At 39.6% G+C, this 21,460-nt stretch overlaps 1 protein-coding gene across 1 annotated transcript in view; it reads left to right on the top strand.

Moving 5' to 3' along the window:
• Window positions 1-21,128, top strand: part of ASXL2 (ASXL transcriptional regulator 2) — a 130,299-nt gene extending 109,171 nt beyond the window's left edge. Inside the window, exons 9-12 of the mRNA XM_082672073.1 lie at window positions 3,640-3,736; window positions 6,043-6,148; window positions 8,477-9,194; window positions 12,738-21,128. Of these exons, the coding sequence (XP_082528199.1) occupies window positions 3,640-3,736; window positions 6,043-6,148; window positions 8,477-9,194; window positions 12,738-15,221 (3,405 nt within the window). The 3' untranslated portion in view covers window positions 15,222-21,128. The remainder of the gene's footprint in view (window positions 1-3,639; window positions 3,737-6,042; window positions 6,149-8,476; window positions 9,195-12,737) is intronic.
• Window positions 21,129-21,460: the final 332 nt, after the last annotated feature.

The raw sequence follows: 21,460 nt of genomic DNA, 5'->3' as shown, positions 1-21,460 counted from the left end.
CCTGTAAGGCTCATAAAGGAAAAGAACCCTCTTATCAGAAATGTCAAGATTATGGAATAAAATTTGTCTAGCTATCATATTAGGATGTAGACATCCGCAGAATATAGTTCAGGAGGAAGAATTGTCTTAAGGCATTACACTGGGGTTTTTGAATGGATTTTTGATGGGATTAAGAATGTTAATTAATTTTTCCTTCTTTTGTTAAATTTTTCTAAAACAAACATTTATTGCTTCAGTGATAAGTTTTGAAATCCAATATAAGTTATACTCCTTAAAAAAACAAAACAGTACCCAGAAGAAATGTCAAAGGTTTGGAAGAGTCTAGGCAGGGACCAGAGAGGTTTAGGTTGGTCAGGAATAAGGCAAAAGTCTAAGACTTAGGCTTTCATCAAGGAAGGAGTGACTAGCAAGTCACTCTCCCTTTTGATCTTCTGTTTCCTCCTCTGCAAAAGGATCATTATGATTTTGTGAGGTTTGTTCAATTCTGAGATTTTTTTTTTTAATTAATGATTATTTCGAAGTACCTATGTTCTAAGTAATCTGTTAGGCACTCCACTTTTTTCTAATTATTATAAAAACATTATGAGAGAGAGTTGTTTTCCCTGGTTTTACAGTAAGAAAACTAGATATATTCCCTAGTCTATAGAAAAGTCAAAACTAAATCTTCCTCATTCTGAAAATCATTCTTCTACTAGATTATATTGATATCAGTTTCATATTGCTATGAATCAGCACCTGTGAAAGGTCAGATTCTATTTCTGGGGAGTTCAGATAAGTCAGGTACACTACCAGCAGTAGGGACAAAGAAGTAAAACTGATCCTTCCCAGCTGCTGCTCTCCCCACCTTAACACTCCTTGGAGAAATTATAGCTTTGGGGATGCCCAGTTCTTGGTTAGAACAAGTTAGGAGACTGAAGTTTTGGCAGAGTTTTTAGAGAGCTGCTCTTCTTGCTAAGGATTGCTCTCATCTTTTTTAAAGACTCAAATTTTAGGTTGGGACTAATAACACAACACCCAACAGAGGATATATCTATAGAATTCTAGTGTGGGTTCCTCAGAACTGTCTTTTGACTAATGGCCCTTATCCTGTCTTAGAAGGAGAATTGCCACATGTAATTTCGGAATTAAAAGGGACCTTAAAACTTACCCAACTTCCCATTCCTGTGGGGTATTTTTAATAGGAGGTTACTTGCCTGTCTTTTTCAGTTACTGTGGTGGAGGACATAGTAATCTGAGAATATGGAATATGGAGTTTATTAGTGAAATTATTAGTGAATTTATTAATGAAATTCTGCTTCATTGTCAGATGAAATTTGGAGTTTATCAAAAATTCTGGTTATTACTAGCATGAAACATTGGAAACCATCTTTTAGTATATGGAGTACTCAACAATGAACAGTCGAAAAACATTATTTAGACCAGAGAAAGGAATAAGGGAGGGGCATGGATTAAAACATCTCTCTTCAGATATATTTGAAGGCCAGTCTTTGGAAGAGGTAAACTTCTTCGTTTCTCCAGGAAGCAAGTTTGTGGTTAAAATAACATTTTTTTAAACAGTTGGAGCTATTAAATTGTAGAATGGATTGACTTGTTTTGGAGAAACTTGCACAGCACTGGAATATTCAAGGAGATGTTGGATGACCTGTCCTCATAGGGAAGCCTGTTACTCCTCTGCCAAATCTATAGAGTACAAATCAGCAGCCAGCAAACTGTAGCCCACAGGCCAATTTCAGCCCACTGCCTGTTTTTGTAAATAAAGTTTTATTGGCATTCAGCCACTCCCATTAGTTTCTGCATATTATCTATAGCTACTTTCTGCCACAGTGTCAAGAGTTGAGTTGTTGCAACAGAGGGTATATGGCCTATTCGTAGTCTATCTCTTAATAGGAAAAGTTTCCAATTTCTGCTCTAGGGCCAGGGGAAAATAATATTGGCCCAGATAGATTTAGAAAATAAAGTGAGTTGAGTTCCTTAATCCCTAGGATGTCCAAATAGTTACCTAAATTTTCTTCAAAAAATTGTTTATGACTTTAAGCTTAAATTTAGTCTTTTAATCCATCTAGAATATTTTTTATATTATTCTGAAATTGTGGCTCAGCGTATTTTCTACCGACTAGATGGCCAGTTGTTCCAGCAGTACCTATTTATATAACCGTCTTTTTCTCTCAGTTTGAAATACCATCTTTGTTACATATTCTATTCATTTACAGGCAGTTTATATTTATAGGCACTCTCTCCTCTTTCACTCATTTCTTTATTCACTCTAATGCTAGTAATAATTGTTTTGATTGCAGTGGTTTTGTGTGGTATGCTTAATAATTGGAAAGGCAATTCCCCCCTCTCAGTTTTTTGGGCCCAGCCGCTGCGCGGCACGTGGGATCCTCCCGGACCGGGGCACAAACCCGCGTCTCCTGCATCGGCAGGCGGACTCCCAACCACTGCGCCACCTGGGAAGCCCAAGATCATTTTATTAATGAAAAATCTGCATAGAGATTCTGGTATAAATCTAGATATGAACTTTGGGCAGAATGACAGTTAATAAAATCTCTAATGCAGAGAAGAATCTTAAAAAAAAAAAAAAAACCTTTTGGCAAGACATCACAAATCAAGTCAGTGAACAGATAGATTGGAGGAAATATCTTTAAAGTACGTGGCAGTTTTACTATGTATAACATGCAAAGGATTCTTACAAGATAGTTAAAAATAAGCATCCTCATAGAGTAATGAGCAAATAATAGGAATTGGCATTTCACTAGATGGCAAATCTAAATATTCAATAAACATGCAAAAAGATACACAAAACTCTAGCAGTCAGGATGAAGGAAATTTTAATCATTTCAAACTCATTAATAGGCAAAAATTAAATAGCATGTTAATATCTCTTGTTCACAAGATAAGGAGTATGCTCGTGTATTTCTAGGAGAAATGTGAATTATTTTATTAGCCTTTCTGGAAAATAATCTAATAGTCTTTTAGTTATACACACACACACACACACACACACACACACACACACACACACAAATATTTCTTTGCTTTCAGAACCTATCCCATAGAAAAAAGCACTAGTATATTCATCTTTACTGGAATGCTTATTGCAGCTTTGTTGATTATGGGAAAGCACTGGAAACAAAATATATGTTTATGATCAGGACATTGGTAAATGTATTGAGGGACATTGATACAGGGAAACAATCTGCAGCTATTATAAAGGAGCTAAAACTATGCCAGTTGACTTGGAGAGACTTCCACTTGTATTATGTGAGAAAAGTAAGTTTCAGAGTAGTGTATGTAACTTGGTCACAGTTTTGTAAAACAAATAATGAACCTCTCAGAAAAAACCCCTTATATATGTATTTGTTTGCAGATGATTCTTTGAGTATAATTAACCAGTGGGGAATGGAATTGAAAGGAGAGGAAGAAGGGAGGAGAGGTAAACAGGAAAGAAGTTTTTTAGAAAAAAAATAATATTGCGTTATAAAATAGAAGTGTCCATAATAAGCAGCATGGTATGATACAGTCATGTTTCTGTAAAATTTGACTTACACACATTCTTTTCTAAAAGGACAGGAACGTCAAATTCCACATGATACAATTGGCTTTCTTTCTAAGCTTTCTGTGGCTTATTCTTTGACCCAGGTTGGTCCAGATGGTCTGATGAAGTTAAATGGCTCAGCCCTTAATAATGAGTTCTTCACTTCAGCAGCCCAAGGCTGGAAGGAAAGACTTTCAGAAGGTAAGTGTTCAACTTTACGTGTCTCCTAGGATGTGTATGCACTTGGAGGGCATATTTGCACCTCTGAGCCTCAGTGGGTATTTGCCCAGTTTTGGAAAGCAAAAGATAGAACATTTCATAAGGTAGAACTAGCTATTCTATGTGAAACACATTGCTAGACTTTTATTTAGAGCATGTAACCAGGTTTGGCTCCAGGAGGAGTTCAGCAGCATGTTTCTTTAAGGGTTTAAAGTCACCTGGTAAACTAAAAAATATATAGACTTTTAGGCCCTATTCCTAAAGATTCTGTTTCATTAATTCTAGCTTAATGCCTAAGAATTGAAATTTTAATAAGCAGAATATAGAATTAGAGTTATTTTATGGTGCTGTGAATCATGGTTTGGTAAGCAGTGAGATAACTTCTTTCTTGCTGCCCAATCTCAATGAAACTAACAGTAAAAAGAATCTAAAAAACTAAGAACTTTTTAAAAAACTGCTTTGAGAAATGTTTCACGTACTATAAAATTCACCCATTTGCAGCATACAGTTCAGTAGCAGCCAGAGCATTTTAATAAATACAGGTTATGATCAAGAATTGCTACCTGTGGTTACTGCTTTGCCGTGTTTCTAATTCTGATCTAACAGATTTATAGAGGGTATATTACAAAGCATAAAAAAGTGATTGATTGACTGCGTAGCGTGTAGTATCGGTCACTATTAGCAGTTCTTAACCCTGACTGCTCATTATAATCACTTGTGGTATTTTTTTAAAATACAGACATCCGGGCCCCAAAAACAATGATTTTGTTTTGCCTGCACGTCAGTGGGTTTTTTTAATATCTCTACTTTTCACAGTAGTTGTTGACTTTTCCCTTCCTGTTTTTCTTTTCAGGGCAAATTCTGTGTAGAAGGGATCTCTTACTGATTACTTTCAACCTTTCTCTTTCTTAAAGATTTCCTTGAGCAGAGACCCCCTTTTTCTGAGTCAGAATCACATGAGCACTTTAAAACATACCTGTTACCAGTACTTTCTTTTAGAATAATTTGGATTTATGTTCCCTACTCCCCAACTTTTAAAAGTAGATATTATCAACAGTGATACCTTGATTATTATGTTACTTTTTTTTTTGCATATGAGCAGTCACTGCTATACCTGTAGTCATGCGATCATATTTCGTGAGCAGCAAAAACTTTGAACACTGTATACATGTGAACAGAATTCAATACTATTTATTCCTCATTCTATCAAGCACAGTAGACACAACCAAAGAGCAGAAATTCAGAAGTTCTGGGTTGGATTCTGACAGCCAGATCCCTCTTCTCCCACTCATATGCCTAGGACTGTGATATCCACTGTCCTCTAACACTTTTCCTTTCCCTCTTCTTACCCCCAGGAGGTCTTAAACTTCAAATCTGCCATTTCCACTTCTTATTCTCTAATGTCCTGGGTATTAGAGAATTAAAAAAACAGCCTGTCTGAGTCACAGGTTTGACGATGGCCTACCAAGCACATTCATTGTTCTCTGCCGATGGAGTGGGAAGAATTGAGGTGTGGTTGGTACTTTTGAAGATAAATGGCATATTCAGAGCAGCTGGGTCTTTGGCATATTGAGTGTCTTGTTGCTAGGGCACTAGACTCGTACAGTTTCTGGAACAATTAGAAAACTGACACCTCCAAAATAACTCCCTACTTTTTTTGTTTTTTTGCCATACCGTGCGGCTTGTAGGATGTTAGCTCCCCAACCAGGGATTGAACCTGGGCCCACGGCAGTGAAAGCACAGAGTCCTAACCACTGGGCCACCAGGGAATTCCTACTACCTACCTTTTTACTGGAACCTCAAATGTCTTTAAGCAGGGCCATAACTGTTCATTATGCAGTTAGAGCTAAAAGGCCTAAAACACAGGTTGCCTTGGAGAAACAGAACTTTTTAATAATAAAGTGTCCAGTGGCATTATTTACTGAAAGCCTATGACCAGATGACTATTTTTCCAGTGGAAAAGAAATGACAGACTCAAGGTTTGTAAGAAATCTAGAGGGACTATGATATTTGAAGCAGAGGTGAGGGTTGCTACAAGGAAGGCCTGGAGAAGTGGCCAGTTAACTTCAGCTGCGCACTGGCAACTACATGGAGTGGCGTGCAAGGGTTTTTATTTCACCTGACGGCTCCTAGGTAGTTCCCCTTACAATGAGGAATTTTGGGGAATTTCTGTTACTTTCATGTGATAGTATTCTGACTCCTGCATGAGTCTGTCATGATTTACAAATAGTTGAAAGTAGCAAATAGCGTATTTCTATTGAATATCTTTTTTTTCCCCCTACATACAGGTGAGTTTACACCTGAGATGCAGGTGAGAATTCGACAAGAGATTGAGAAGGAGAAAAAAGTAGAGCCTTGGAAAGAACAATTTTTTGAAAGCTACTATGGTCAGAGGTAAATATCAAGACAGGTTCTATAAACCAGTGTTAATTCCTATACATACGTCATGTGGTGCTTCATCTTATTACCTTTCCAGAAAATCTAGTCTGCGATTTCCTTCATTTTTTTCCACTAGTTCTTTTTTACCAAGAAAAATTTTTTTTTCCTACGAATCTTAGGTACACAGAGTTGGATTACTCATAATCCTTGACTTTTTTTTTTTTTTTTAATATTTATTTGGCCGTGTCGGGTCTTAGTTGTGGTACATGGGTTCTTCATTTTGGTGTGCAGGCTCTTCCTTGTGGTGCACGGGCTTCTCTCTAGTTGTGGCGTGTGGGTTTTTCTCTCTCTAGTTATGGCGCATGGGCTCGAGGGTGCATGGGCTCCAGAGCACACGGGCTCTCTCGTTGAGGCACTCAAGCTCATTAGTTACAGCGCACGGGCTTAGTTGCCCCGCAGCATGTGGAATCTTAGCTCCCTGACCAGGGATCAAACCTGTGTCCCCTCCATTGTAAGGCAGATTCTTTACCACTGGACCACCAGGGAAGTCCCAGTCCTTGACTCTTAACACATTACCATTGTAGATGGTGTGGTTTCTTTTTTTTTATTAAAAAAAAAAGATTTTATTATCTTGAATTAGAGTCCTTACTTTGAATAGATTGGTTTTTCTTCCAGTAACTTTATAATACATAAGAATACTGAAGTTCTATATATTTTTTTATTGTAGTCAGTTATCCCACAATAGGATAACTTATCCAGAATCACTAAGGAATCCTGTAATATGGACCATTGTATTCAACGTGTAATTAAACAGCCTTTCTTCTGTAGAAGGCACTGGGAGATATTCATAGCTGAAACAAGATACAGACCCTTTTCTCAAGGGGCTATATAGTCTGAGTCAGTTTTTTTCCTAACAGAAAAAAATCTTAAAAATCTTAATGGGGGGATTTCCCCGGTGTTCTAGTGGTTAGGACTCGGAGCTTTCACTGCTGTGCCCCGGGTTCAATCCCTGGTCAGTGAGCTAAGGTCCCACAAGCCATGCGGTGCAGCCAAAAAAAAAAAAAAATCTTAATGGGGACACTTAAATTGATGACAGTGGAGCTGTACTGTTTGAAATAGAATTGAACACCCGGAGTTTTAATTGTCTGTTAGTCTCCCTTCCTACCTAATGGCAGCCTTTAAGGATACTCCATAACCATAGCTTGAGAACGAATGGCTCTTTTCCTTATCTCCATGTAGTGTTCATTGATCCCCTTCATGGTCATTTCAGAAGTGATTCTTAATGAGATGAAGAGCGCCGTACACCAATTTTTCTACCTTCTTGGTATGAGCTTTGAGCTTTTCTACAGAAACGAGAGTGAATACATTTAGACCATTTTTATAGGCAGCAGTTATTCCATAAATATTGTTCATTCCCTCCTTATAAGATGGAGCATTACAGCCATTCTTGGGTCTTTCTGTTTTTAGCTATTACTTTTTGCCAGCTTTTTGGAAGGACTGTATTTGATTACTGTCCAGATTTGTCCTCAGCCATTCCATCTCAGGGGTGCGGTACTGATTATTGAAGTCACCAAAGAGGGCTATCTTGTTTTTGCTTGTTGTAGGAGGAGTCTCTAGTAACCCCTACAGGGTAGCCTAGCTCTTAGCCAGGCCACACTGTGGAAGTCTCACTTGGTCTTCACTCCCAGGACAGCTCAGAGGCACTTGATCTCAGAATTTTAGAGCTATACCAAGTGAAATTTAAACAGGCTTTCCAAAAACTCAGAGTTCTCGTTTTCAACCTCTAGCGAATATTGACAGCCACCTCTCCTACTGTCTCCCCTGGGTCCCTTGGATTTCTTGGGCCAGGCTTTCTACAGGTACTGCAGAGTAGAGCTGATCACCGTCCAAACCCACAGTCCCAGGGTACATGGGTCTTTGTCTTCTTTAACTTCTCTGTGGGTAGTCTGTGATCCATGCCTCTAGGCAATGTAGCCCCTTTGTAAGCAGAAGTAATAATAATTAACATTATATTGAGGTTTTATTACGTGCTAGGTGCTATTCTAAGTACTGTACATGCATTAATTTAGTTACTCATAATAGCAACAACGTACAATTAAAGAAACTGAGATACAGAAGGCTAGTCACTTACTTATTACATGGATAGTAGGTATCAGAGCTAGGATTTGAATCCAGGCGCTCTGGCTCCAGACCCTTCACTAATATTAATAATAGTGAAGATGATATATGAAAATTACCTACTAAGTGTCACAGGTTCTTCTAGGCCTTGCCATACACCGTTATCTCATATTCAATAACATAGGCCATTTCTCAACTACAATATTTCTTTCTTCCACCTTTTAGTTCTGGCCTGAGCCTTGAAGATTCAAAGAAATTGACAGCTTCACCCAACGATCCCAAAGTAAAGAAAACCCCAGCTGAGCAACCAAAATCCATGCTTCCTTCAGAGGCCTCTCCTGTCAATATAGTCTCAGTAATTCCCCAGTTAGTGTCTAAAGAAGAAGTACTACAGCTGCCATCACCAGTCAGAAAAGAAGAGCATGAAAGCCAAGATAAGATGCAGCCAAAGTCCAAATCCCCAGAGCCCCTGCTTTCCTCAGCTCCCAATACAGATGAGCTTAGCAGCGTCCCTCCCATCAAGTGCCCAAAGGATGAGGCTCTCTTGGAGCAAAAGCCAGTTGCCTCTGCTGAACAGAAGTCTGAGAAAGAGAGTCATCTCACTACAACTTCAAATTATAATAAAAATGAAAGCCAAGAAGCTTTAGTTACATCCCTGAGCAAACCCAAGAGCCCTGGGGTAGAAACAACAGTAGTGAAGCCCATAGTAGAAGCAGGTCTACAGGAGACCACTATGAAAGAGCCTCCATCAGCTCTGGCTGATCACAGCCCAGAAAACCTCAAGAGGAAACCTTCTGTCACCCAAGAAGAGGCCCCTACAAGCTGGGAGAAGAGACCACGTGTCACTGAGGATCGCCAGCACCAGCAGCCATTTCCAGTCTCCCCACAGCCCTTTCTCAGTAGAGGGGACAGGTTCCAGGTGCGGAAAGTACCACCTCTCAAGGTAAGAGAGCGGGAAGAATTGAAAAAGAAAGATGGTCTGAACACTAAGTTTTTGGTTGTACCTACTAAGTTTCAAATATTTGTGGTATTTCTTAATGCAGAAGCAGTTGTATATATTTGATATGCATGTAACTGTGGTCATACACGAGTAAAATTATTAAGAAACAGGCATTTAGAACTGCATCCTTATATGTATATATATAGCTGATTCACTTTGTTCTACAGCAGAAACTAAGACAACATTGTAAAGCAATTGTATTCCAATAAAAAAAATCATAAATAAAAGAACTGCGTCCTCACACATCCTTTTTGGGGTTTGAATACTTATTCAGATATCTGAATATCTAATGCAGTCCACCCCCACCCACACCCCTGCTGGCTACTCTTGTATTTTAAGACAGTTATGGAAAGTATTTTGTCTCATGTGACAAAATAATAAGTATAATAATAAACAGGAGGAGGTCATTGATGTGATTAAGAGATCACATCTTTGTATCAAGAGCCATGATATTTAACACTTTATTGACTGGAGACATATTACGGCCACAGGCATTAGTTTCTACAAAAATCCCCGGTCAATAATGTGTTAATTATTGCTGCCATAACTGATTTGATGTTCTGAGAGCCTGGAACTACCTTTTAGTTCCAACCTTTTAAAGGAAATGTGTGTGGCTGCCATGGGTCACCACTGGTCACTTGAGGGACCTTAGTAAGATGGAATAGCCTTGCTAAGCTCTACTGCTTAGGATATGTGATTAATTGTGTTTTAGCCCTATATTGCTGCATATCAGATCTTTTAAATTTCTATAGCAGTGTCACTACCTTAGTGTGTACTTGGGCTTGTGCCTAATATCAGTTTGCAGTTCATTCTTAATTTTATTAATAGTATTTATTAACACTGTTGTGTCTACTATGAACCCAGGCGCTGGGTAGCATTCATTCACATTAGAATATAAGTAAAACAAAATAAGCCAAATAGAAATACTCTTTTCCCTTTTTTATTCAACTTAGACTAACCAAAGTCCTACCTGGAAATATCCCTTGGAAACACTCAGTTACTAGTACTTGACCTGTTTCATGCACTGTGGGACTTCTCTCTCTCATTTTGCACCATAATAGTATGATGTTCTTCATTACTTTTTAATTTTAAGATTTGTGATTGCAGCACTTAGGAATCTCTCCTTTTTTCTTTTTCTTTTTTTTTTTTTGATATTTTTCTACCATTAGCATACACTGTCATGCTTTGCTAGAGATTCTGAGTTTTATGATAATCACTTGTATTCTTCTTTTAAAAATATGAGAAACCTTTCTTTAATGGGTGTCAATTAGAACTTATCTCTAAACCTGAGAGCTGAGTTATAGTCTAGGTTTTACTTTATATAAATGACGCTGGGTAAGAACCATCATTTCTATTTCCTCATCTTTCTGCTAATCCAAAGAGACTCTACACTGAAAACTTAAATCCATTGTGACCAAGTTAATGTTATTTAACTTCTTTCCTTTCTTTTACTTCTTTCTCATTTCCCCAAAAACTTTCCACCAGAAGTTGCTTTAGTAACACTCTTACCTTAGACCCTATCTCAAATTCCATTTTCTTAGACAAAGCTTAATGTAATTTATAACAGAACAAAATCTTTTAAACAAAACTTAAATAGAAAAACAAAATTTGAATTTTATTACAAATGTTATATATGTATATGTGTATAAGATTATATATGCACATATATCTATTTTATATATGCATATCTACAATATAAAATGTGTACATATATGTATATAGAGAGATGGACAACTCAAACAGACATTATGTATTTTCCATTCAGTATACAATTATAACAGAAAGAATCTAATTCCTTTGCTATACCAGGGTAGGGCTTCTCAATAAGTTAAATTGTTGAATTGTTATCAGTGCCTAGAAAGCTTGTGTGGTTTTTGTACTTTAAAAAAATATATAACATCTCATTTATTCTATATAAATGGGTAATAGGACTAGTTACCTAAATAACTGAAAATTCTCATTTTTAAGCATTAAAACTTTTTATTTTAACCACTCTTAAGGATTGTCCTTATTTAATCAACATGTTATTAATGATATTCAGTCATTATGATAGGTGTCCTTTATTGTGCTGGATATGTTGTTATTCTCAAGATTATTCTAATGTAAGGTTGCTTGTTCCCTATATATGATTCCCCTCCACAACTGTGCTTTTTACTTTCTTGTTTTTAATTTTCTAGTTTTATCTGTTTTTCCCCCTATTAGTTGTCTCTGCTAGATGGTATTACCAAGGGGCAACAGTTGCTTCTTTCTTATTCTGGGCAGCTTCTAAAATACTGTGTGCAGTTGGATGTAAAGTAGATTTCAGCTTTAAGAGAGAGATTGAGTATATCTCATGATGAGAAATATGTGGGCTTTGTGACAGGTGTTACAGAATCCTAGAGGTCTAACTTCTGAATGGCAGAGAATTCTTCAGGACTGCTGACCTTTTTAGAAATGGGTATTGCAGATAATGAAAAATCTTTAGTGCTTTTATTAGTCTCAATTTAAGGAGTTCCAGAAAGATGACATGCATTTTCTTAGAGCTCAGCGGCTTAATATGTTTTTAATTACATGTCCTAGGACATCTGTAACAGTTATTTGCTCTTTTAAATTCTTCCAACTATTAGAAAGGCCCAGATACTGCTTCATTCTACTTAATTCCAGTAGCTTTCAAAGTATTGTTTTGAACAGGAGTCAGATTCCTTTTAGGTATAATATTTTATGATATGAAAATCAGTGGTTTCAAACCTAATGATGCATCAGAATCTCGTAAGAAGCTTTCTAGAAATGCATTTTTTCTCTAGGAGTTCTAATTTGTAATTTTAAGGACAGGACTGAGAGGATGTATATTTTTTAAAAGCTCCACAAATAAGTATAATGCCAGCAGGGGGTGAGAATGACATTGGTTAACATTACAGACATTATATACATACTCTGTCATGTGGGTGGGCAGAGTGGATCACACACTGTCTTCCTTCCAGTGCAGTTTAGAAGCCTCTGTAATTTGAGATAATTCAGCCTATATGCTTAGCTGTGCAAGTGTGCGTGTGTAAAAGAGAAGAGAACAAGAATTTTCCTCTGGACCTCGGTAGTAAAGCCAAGAAGTAAAAGACAGTAATGGTGTGCTACTTCTTTATTTCTTCTGTTTCTGTCTTCTCGCTTTTACACACATTTTAAAATGTAGATACCATAGAAAGGTCTGTATCTTAAATGATCAGCTGTTATGAGTAGTAATGACATTAAGAGAGAGCTGTGTTGTAAGAAGAGGTTTGAGGCTTTGGGGTGGGAGTGGATGTCGAGGGAGGGGAGTCCTTGGCACCAATAGAGGAGGTGAAAGGATCCTGGAGACAAACCTTTGTGACTGTCCCCATGGTTTGGTCTCTTAGTCACAGGCTTCCCGTCCTTGTCATAGGGTTCACTCTACTCAGAATTTGTGTTAATGAAGTTTGATTGCTCTTATAAATGAAAACTAAGCTCTGTTGTTTTTTTCCCCCCTAATTCTTTCAGATCCCGGTCTCCAGAATCTCCCCCATGCCGTTTCCTACATCGCAGGTCTCTCCCAGGGCTCGTTTTCCAATCTCCATCACTAGTCCTAACAGAACAGGAGCCAGAACTCTCGCAGACATCAAAGCAAAAGCCCAGCTGGTCAAAGCACAGAGGGCAGCAGCTGCTGCTGCAGCCGCAGCTGCTGCAGCCGCCTCAGTTGGAGGGACCATTCCAGGACCTGGCCCAGGGGGTGGACAAGGTCCAGGAGAGGGGGCTGAAAGGAGAACTGCTAGAGGAGGGAGTCCAGACTCAAACAGAGTCAGTGAAACTGGAAAGGGCCCCACACTGGAACTGGCAGGAACTGGAAGCAGGGGAGGTACGAGAGAGCTTTTACCCTGTGGTCCAGAGACTCAGCCCCAATCTGAGACCAAGACCCCAGGCCAGGCACAGTCTCACAGTGTCTCTGGAGCACAACTACAGCAAACCTCCTCAGTGCCTCCACCATCTGCCATCAGTGGAGCGTGCTCAAGTGTCCCGTCACCAGCCCACGCTAACACACCCCCACCAGCTTTAGGGAAAGTAAGTAATGAAAAACTGAACCCCACCAGGGCGGCAGCCACGGTGGCCTCTCTTAGCCACCCACAAGGGCCCAGTAATGGTAGGCAGGAGAAAGCACCTCCTACTCCAGCAGATCCTGCTCTAATCGCAGGTGCCTCACCTGTTCATTTTGCAGTCGATGGCACAGTTGAGCCCAAAGCAGGTTCTAGTAAGAATACACCAAACCCTCCAGCCTCAGCAGAGATAAGTGCTAGTGCTTCAGTGGACATGACTCCCTCCCCTTTAACATCTTTATTAGCAACAGCCTCTTTAGAGAAGCTTCCTGTACCCCAGGTCGTTGTAACCATAGCACCTACTGGATCAGCTCCATCCTCGAGCACTTTGCCAGCAGCTTCTAGCCTTAAGACCCCAGGAGCTTCTTCAAGTATGAATGGACCCATTTCAAGGCCAAGCTCTAATATCCCTGCTAATAATCCTTTGGTAACTCAGCTGCTGCAAGGCAAAGATGTTCCCCTGGAGCAAATTCTGCCTAAACCTCTCACCAAAGTTGAAATGAAAACTGTTCCACTAACTACAAAAGAGGAAAAGGGGATGATGATAGGAGCACTCGCAGGTACCAGCGTAACAGAAAATAGCACCAGAGAGGAAGTTAATGAGAGACAGTCCCATCCAGCTACACAGCAACTGGGTAAAAGTTTGCAAAGTAAGCAGCTCCCCCAGGTTCCAAGACCCCTTCAGCTCTTTTCAGGTAAGGATCTAAGGGACGCTAGCATTGACACACACCAATACCAAGAAGGACTAAGTAAAGCAACCCAAGATCAGATCCTTCAGACACTCATCCAAAGGGTTCGGAGGCAGAATGTTCTCTCGTTTGTGCAGCCCTCCCAGTTCAACTTCACTCACTCAGGTTTCCAGTTAGAGGACATCTCCACAAGCCAGAGGTTTATGCTGGGTTTTGCTGGCAGAAGGACATCCAAGCCTGCCATGGCAGGTCACTACTTACTTAACATTTCCACCTATGGCCGGGGTTCAGAGAGCCTTAGGAGGACCCATTCTGTAAACCCCGAAGACCGATTTTGTCTAAGTAGCCCCACTGAGGCCTTGAAGATGGGATATACAGATTGTAAAAATACAGCAGGAGATAGTAGCAGCGGTAAAGAAGATGATACTGATGAGGAAAGTACTGGTGATGAGCAAGAATCTGTCATGGTGAAGGAGGAGCCGCAGGCTTCCCAGAGTTCTGGCAAGTGTGAAGCAAGTTCAGGACCCCACAGTAGAGAAACCCTATCCACCAGTGATTGTTCAGCTAAAAAGAATGTGAAGGCAGAGATGCCAGTGCCTGAGCAAACCACTTTAAGCAAGGAGAATTACCTGTTCACTAGAGGCCAAACATTTGATGAGAAGACCCTAGCCAGAGATTTTATTCAGGCAGCACAGAAGCAGATGGCTCACGCAGTGAGAGGTAAGACCGTGCGGAGCAGCCCTGAGCTTTTCAATTCTACTGCTCTTCCTCTACCTGCAGACAGCCCTACCCATCAGTCTCTACTCCTTCCACCACTGCAAACCCCAAAGCTGTATGGAAGCCCCACACAGATTGGGCCAAGCTACAGAGGCATGATCAACGTCTCCACCTCATCGGACATGGACCATAACTCTGCTGTACCGGGGATGCCTGACTGTAGCCAGGTATCTAGCAATGTCGGTGATGTCATGTCCTTTTCAGTGACTGTCACAACCATCCCTGCTAGCCAAGCTATGAATCCCAGCAACCACGGCCAGACCATTCCTGTTCAGGCCTTTCCTGAAGAGAACAGCATAGAGGACACACCTTCGAAATGTTACTGCCGATTGAAAGCCATGATCATGTGCAAGGGGTGTGGAGCCTTCTGCCACGATGATTGCATTGGCCCCTCCAAACTGTGTGTCTCCTGCCTTGTCGTTCGGTAATGAGACCGGGAGAACACACTGTAAAGAAGGCAGGAAGGGGGAAGGGTTGACAGATGTGGTTTTTGAGTTCTTTTGGAATCACAGAAATAAACTAGGTTTCAGTTGTCTTAAGAGACAAGTGTTACTTAATCAGGAATACAGAGTACAGATCTTACATTTTAGAGGAAAAGCACCTTGTATAGTAAGTCCAAGTCAAGACTTTGTGAATTTGTGACAAGTTTGCACTTACAAAATCATGTAAATATGTCACATCTTGTTTTAACATTTTTCCAGGTGTTTAGGTAATAATGTATTACTTTGACTTCAGATTGATGTTCCACTTCATGTGACTTTGAAAAGTTTAATGCCATGCATGGTGAAAGGAAGCGATTTCCCTTCTGCCCTTTCTTAAGAGGCTAGGAAAAGAAAGGAGTGAGGGAATGGTCTGAAGAAATGACCACTCATGTTGATTATGTCTTGACCGCAGGCTTTACGTAGGTTATTCAGCCTTCACAGGATTTGGATTCAGGGTTTACTCAGTCCCTTTACCTTAGATGGAACCTTCTCAAGTTGAAATTTTTGATAAGGTATTAATTTCACAGGCAGTACTTGAGACTCTGAAAATTCTGACTTGGTTCTTGGCTTCCATAAACGAGTACTGTTGCCAGGCACTCTGCTTGCAGTTTGTGGATCCCTGCTGTTCCCTAATCCCACTCCCTTGCCCTGAAGCAGCGTGCGTGGTCCATGAAAAGTTTGCCTCGCGGGGCCCCTTGGGTTACCATCACCTGTGCAGGGCAGTAATTCCAGCAATAATCTCCGAGGATTTAGTCATTCGTGGGAGCTTACAAACAAGTTTGAAATACTAGTATAAAATTAACAGAAAAGTGTTAGTGATAGGGTGATTTGAACTATGTGTTTTGTTGGGTAAGCAGAGTAAAGGTGCAGAAACTGTTGAACTGAACATAAAGAACTTTGGAAAACAATTTTAACACTAGAAACAAAGTAGCCCCTCTCATCCTCTTCTCTCCCAACCTGTTACCTAATGTTCTACAGTTAGCTGTTGCTACAGGTAGAAAAACTCATTAATACCACATTTGCCCATTCTGTTAAACCTGTTTTGACCTCCCAGGCATCTGAGGAATATGGGGGTAATCTTATATATTACTCTGAACGTACACGTGTGCGTGCGCACACACACACCGTGAAAGTCAGACACTTTTCCTGTTTTAGAAAACATGTCCCCTTTCTTGGACTACTGCTCTCTACACACTAGAAATTTCTAATGTAAAGGGGCTTTAGTGAATGACTTAGGAAACATCTAGAAAGGAAAAGAAATCAGCTGCAAATTTTTGTTTTTGTTTATTTTTGTTTCCTTTATGTTGAATTCTGTCTCTAGCGACTAAAGAATTTTTGAGTACATACATTTAGGTCATGGTTAAAGAACATTAAAATAAATCTACAATTTACCAGAATTCGGTATGAAAAAGTTGGGGATTGTCAATGCGTACATTTGCATATTGATTCCGAATCTCCTAACTTCACGTATGCAAAGGACACACATTATTAGTGCAACCTAGTACAGTCATAGTTGTACTTAATATTCAGGATGTGACATATACAAAATGCAGAACAGTTTTTTGTTTGTTTGTTTTTGCGGTACACGGGTCTCTCGCTGTGGTGGCCTCTCCCGTTGCGGAGCACAGGCTCCAGACGCGCAGGCTCAGCGGCCATGGCTCACGGGCCCAGCCGCTCCGCGGCACGTGAGATCTTCCCGGACCGGGGCACGAACCCGTGTCCCCTGCATCGGCAGGCGGACTCCCGACCACTGCATCACCAGGCAAGCCCCCCATAATATGCGCAGGCTCAGCGGCCATGGCTCACGGGCCCAGCCGCTCCACGGTATGTGGGATCTTCCCGGACCGGGGCACGAACCCGTGTCCCCTGCATCAGCAGGCGGGCTCTCAACCACTGCGCCACCAGGGAAGCCCCCTGCAGAACAGTTTAGACTCGTTAACTAAGTCACATTCCAGATTAGGGGCAAGTAGGCAAGTAGTAATCTCAGCTTTGCACCCATTCTGCTACCCATCCCTCCCTACCTCACCACCTGCATTATACGTACACTCTTTTAATACTTTCAAACCCCATAAGAAACTATTTACTTCTATTTTTTACTTTTTGTTTCTGAGTTTTTTGTGGCCCAAAGCAAATATAGGATTAATATCTGTGTTCTAGTTTCAACCAAGATAATTTGATGTCCTTCTAACTTCCCTTTTTCTTCCAGCACACACATAGCTAAGAGGTAAGAAATCTGTAAGGATCCAGGGATAAGGAGCAAGTTCTCCAGCCAATAACCAGTAGGAGTCAGAAACCATGGTTCTGTTCCCAAACTTTCAGTGCCCTGGGTAATCCCAGGGGGGGTTAAAAAGACCTATTGCTAGTTAAAACTCTCCATTCCCAGCTTCCTCACTCCCCACTTGAGTGGCAGGACTGAGGGGTGGTCTGCTGCCGGAAGTGGTTGACTGTTTCAGAACCGACCCCACGGTGAGCACGAGTTAACCAATTTGGTTTTTCAAAATGATTTTTCTTCTTCGCACCTTTCCTATCATAGAAAGTCTCTCCTCCATGGTTCTCTTAATCTGAGGATGGACAGACTAACCAGGAAAGGAGGAAAGGCATCAGGGATTTTCAAGTCCATTTAGAGAGCAAACCATATCGTGCCTATTCATCTTGACCCAGGCTCTTGCAGATAGGTCCTAAGCATTACTATTCACCAGATTCTCTTTACAGATAAAACCCAGCTAATAAAATATTCAATAAATCGTCAACTAGGTACACTGCCTCACTCTTGACTAAATGAGAGAATAGTTAGATTCTCTTAGATTGGTAGAAAATTGAATGCAATCTATCGGTTTCAAAACGGTTTCACATAGAAGGTCATTCATCTTGTGCTGACTGAGCTGAGAAGAAAAAAGAAAAATTACAATCTGGCCCTTTTGAAAATGAAGCAGTAGGAACAAGAAAACCTTTAAATTATTAGAATATGGTATTCCAGTACCTTTACAGCAGTTTTTCTCTTAGGTTTTCAGTTACTTTACCTTTCAATTCAGTCTGAAATGTTTCTAATAAGTGCTAAGCTTATTTTTATGGTATTAAGTTGCACTATTTCCAGTGACTAGTCAGGCATTATGCCTGATGCTTATGCCTCCAGGGTATGCTTCTCAAGCCTTCAGATAACCTTCCACTTCAGGTCACCTTGGGGAGGTGGCATTAACAATATATCATCTCAGTCTTACTTGGGAATGTTCTAAGTTGTCTAGTAGAGAAGACTCCCTAAATTTTAAAGAATTTTCATTAAAATTCTCCATCCTATTAAACAGAAAATAAAGCCAAATAACCTGGAGTTGTTTGCCCTACATAACCCCTGTGTTGAAGATACTGAAGCTGTCTGTGGTACCCCATGTAACATCTTTAAGAATAAGGTCTGGCAGATGGGAAATTTTTCTTGGGGCAGGGGAAGCATACTTACATGGGCTGGGAAGGCACACAGTGTAGACATTTTAGGAGTTATCACAGATTTAAATAGCCAAAGGAGGACGTCATTGCCTTCCAGGTGAAGGCATAAATTGGTACATTAATAATTGGACCGTTTACCATCCTAATTGCTCTTACTGCCTTTCTTCACCTAAGAGTCCTTAAAGAACTCTTGGGTGAAATTATGTGTTATAATGAGGGGGTCTTCTCTGGTCATTACATCACTCTTTGTTTCTAGAGCTCATCGTCAGTAAGCAGTACCAGGGTGGTTTTCTCTGTGACCTACAGATTTCACAGCAAGGAGAGAAAAGTCTCCCTGTTGCATTACAACAATGTGCTAAGTAAAAAAAACTTGGCCAAGGGTAGTTTGCAGCTCAATTTATAGAATAGTCCAAAGAGACTCCGAGAAACATGATGATAGGCAGGGATCTTTCCTACCGTGTTTCAATACCTACATAACCTATTGAAAGAGGACAATAGGTAAAGCAGTTCCTAAAGTTGGAAGTAAGACCTTCATAGATTCTTGGTTACTTATTTTTTTTAATGCTTTACATTTGATACAACTATTAAAGATCAATTTTAAAAATAGCTTTCCAGTAATATATTTTAAGTAATATATATTTTAATATCTATGTAAAAAGTGACAGTGGGAGACTTTGAATTTCTCATATAAGGTGTGTTTGATGTAGGGCCTCACTGTTAAGGCACAAATTATTTCAAAGGAAGTTACTCTAAAGACACTCAGATTATTTCCAAAAAAATGCAATAAGGGGAAGAGTTTTGGAGTTTATTTTTTATTTTAAAAGAAAATTGACTTATTTACCACAAGCTATTTTTTTTTTCCTTCTGGCTAAAAGATTTGTACAGACTGGTTTGGTAAATGCTAAACTTTTGTGTCTTTTGCCTTTTTAAAGGAATTGTTAACATTGGAATTGAGGGTATGTACAGAGAAGTTGGTGTCAACACCATTTAAAAAGTCATATTTTTTCACAAATATAGAAAAATCATTTTACATAAGAATTTTAAGTATTTGCAATAAATATATGTATATAGATTGTATGTATTCATATATTCTTATTTTTCATTTTATTATTAAGTAAAAGATAATTAAAGTGGAAATAAAAACCTTGGAGTTTTCGGTGCATCTTGAGGTCTGACATACATGTGAAAGTGGTGTGGGTAAGGGCCCTCAGTTGTTGTCTTATACTACTATTGGAAGATTACCAACAGATTGCATAGAAGATAGTAAAATGAGGAATTTGGTGATAAATCAGGGTAGCGTATTTCTTTCAGAACTCTAGTAAAAATATTAAATTCTCCTAATATGTCTGTCTCTGTGCTTTCACCCTTGAACTGTTCTCTCTCCTAACCACCTAATGTTACTGGGAAAGTAAAAACAAAACAAAACACAGTGCATTGTTTTTTAATGTGCCCATTGTTTGCTTCTAAGACAAAGAATGGCAAGAAAATATCTCTGGGGTGGGGGGTGGCGGGAATAGGTTTTCTTTCTCCACAGTGGTTAATAATTCATTAGCAAACATTCACTTCCACCACCTTCCAGGCCATAGGGTTTATGTGAAGAAATAATATCGTGAAGATAATAGAAAAGTTTTTTTCTGTTTCCCTCCTTTGAGAAGTGAGTTTTGTAGCCAGTTTTATGTCCTTCCCAATTGATCTGGAGATAGAAGGGCTAAGAGAACTTGAATGTTGATCTCCCTAATGTCAGGAAGAGTGTTTATGGAAATGAGGACTTAACCAAAACGTTAGGAGAGGTTAACCATACCTAGAGATAATCGAGTCCTGCTGTCCAAGAGAAGTCATTTTGTGATTGTAAATGTTTAGTTTTAGGATATGATTGAGGAAGCAAAAGGATACCTAGATTGTCTCTGGGAATAAAGGCGTATAGCCCGTTCTTTAAAAATGAATAATATATAGCTTTATTGGTGACCTGAAAGGAAATAAGGTCAGAGTTTGAAGAATATCTTAATGACCCATGAAACACTTTTAATTGTAGTTCACTAGTTCTCCCCACAATTGCTCAGTTGTGGTTATTTTAACTGATAAAAACAGCAATTTTTGGAAATTAGGATACTTAAGAATGCTTCCCGCCCCCCCATAAGGCCACGCTCTGTGGCATGCAGGATCTTAGTTCCCCATCCAGGAATAGAACGCGTGCCCCCTGCATTGGGAGCACAGAGTCCTAACCACTGCACCACCAGGGAAGTCCCAAGAATGTTTTTTAAAAGACGGCCTTATTATTTTTCAAAAATTGAAAATTCAAACGTAGGGCTTCCCAAAGACATTGAGAATAGTTTAGATGTCTAAGAACAGTGCTAAATCTTCGCTGAAAATACACTATCTCTAAAGGAAAAATTTTAAGTCTCAGGGAACATCTGCATCCTCGTAATTCCCATATATGGTAGATACGAATGAAGGTGAAATATTTAAATGTGTGTGAACCAGTTCATGATGACTGTTTACAAAGACCACCCCCCCCCCAATTTCTAATATGTACTTACTGTTATTTATTCCTACCTCATAGGAAGTAACATTCATATTCAGGTAATGACATAGGACCCTAAGGTATAGTTGGACTGCAGTTAATTGAGAAAGAGCAGTACATCACAACACAGCTTCAACTTGGATCCCCAGCTTTCCTTTATTTACATCACAGAGTCTTAGAAACCTGTGTTCATCGCTTTTAACACTAGTTGACCAAGAGTGGTCTT

Source organism: Grampus griseus (genome assembly GCF_964374135.1).
Source record: "Grampus griseus genome assembly, chromosome: 15".
Classification (NCBI taxonomy): Eukaryota; Metazoa; Chordata; class Mammalia; order Artiodactyla; family Delphinidae; genus Grampus; species Grampus griseus.
The sequence above is the reverse complement of the archived record's forward strand: the minus strand, read 5'-3'. Positions and strand labels throughout refer to the sequence as shown.